This window comes from Mesitornis unicolor, unplaced genomic scaffold (genome assembly GCF_000695765.1).
Source record: "Mesitornis unicolor isolate BGI_N332 unplaced genomic scaffold, ASM69576v1 scaffold40178, whole genome shotgun sequence".
Lineage (NCBI taxonomy): Eukaryota > Metazoa > Chordata > Aves > Mesitornithiformes > Mesitornithidae > Mesitornis > Mesitornis unicolor.
Window position 1 is genome coordinate 1,675 of NW_010203374.1, and position 1,096 is coordinate 2,770.

The following is a 1,096-nucleotide window of genomic DNA, read 5'->3' on the forward strand; positions in this document are numbered from 1 at the left end:
CTGCCCGACTGCCTCCAGCGGGGGCCGGGGACGCTCCCCCCGCAGCTGCCCCCCTCCTCCGTTACCATCTTTCTCATTGTCCATCCGCACCTTCTTCAGCGCCACCGTCTCGTCTGTCACGGTGTCCCGGGCCCGGTCTGGAAGAGCCCCAAAGACCAACACTGGTTTTACTGTGAGTCCTGGGACTCATGTGCTGAGTGGGCTCCTCTCACCTTCAGTCTCCCCCAGCACCCCCCAGCCCCAGCCCAACACATTCCCACTGCCAGGAGAGAGCAGCCAGTGCCACACTTACACACGATGCCGTAGGTGCCCTCTCCGATCCGGTTCAGCTTCTCAAACTCCTTCACGCTCCGGCATCTTCCCAGCTGGAAGCAAGGGGAGAACACTGGCTCAGGGGCAGCCCCCAGGGGTTCATCACCAACATCCCCAGGGATGTGTGATCTCGGTGGCGGGCCCCTCAGTGCAAGAGGGACAGGAACTGCTTGAAAGAGTCCAGCAGGGCCACAGAGATGATGGAGGGAGTGGAGCATCTCCTGCTGAGGAGCGGCTGAGGGAGCTGGGGCTCTTGAGCTTGGAGCAGAGGAGACTGAGGGGTGCCCTCATTCCTGGGGATCCATTTGGAAAGGGCAGTGTCAGGAGGAAGGAGCCAGGCTCTGCTCTGGGATGTCCAATGCCAGGACAAGGGGCAATGGTCCCAAGCTGGAGCACAGGAGGCTCAAGCTGAAGATGAGGCCAAAGTTTGTCAGTGTGAGGGTGGCAGAGCATGGCCCAGGCTGCCCAGAGAGGTTGTGGAGTCTCCTTGTGTGGAGACACCCAAAGCCCTGGCCGTGTTCCTGTGTGACTGCTCTGGTGATCCTGCTGTGGCAGGGGTTGCACTGGGGGAGCTTTCCAGGTCCCTTCCAACTCCTCACATTCTGTGATTCTGTGACTGACACTGGGAGCTACGTCCTTCCCTCTCACTGGGCAGACTTGGGGACACAGTTTAGTCTATGTCTGTGGTGCTGCTCCGGTGTTTACGGGGCAAACCAGCGTTTTGGAAGTGCAGTGGACACCGGCTCTGATAGCGGCAGCTCCTCCGGCCTCTCCTGACCCCGCT

At 60.7% G+C, this 1,096-nt stretch overlaps 1 protein-coding gene across 1 annotated transcript in view; it reads right to left on the minus strand.

Annotated features, from left to right (window-relative positions):
* The window catches only part of CDK10 (cyclin-dependent kinase 10), a gene marked incomplete at both ends in the record, with an annotated part of 1,960 nt that extends 1,595 nt beyond the window's left edge, over positions 1 to 365 (minus strand). Inside the window, 2 exons of the mRNA XM_010190688.1 lie at positions 1 to 137; positions 293 to 365. The exon at positions 1 to 137 is cut by the window's left edge and continues 107 nt beyond it. Coding sequence (XP_010188990.1) covers positions 1 to 137; positions 293 to 365 — 210 coding nt within the window. The remainder of the gene's footprint in view (positions 138 to 292) is intronic.
* Positions 366 to 1,096: the final 731 nt, after the last annotated feature.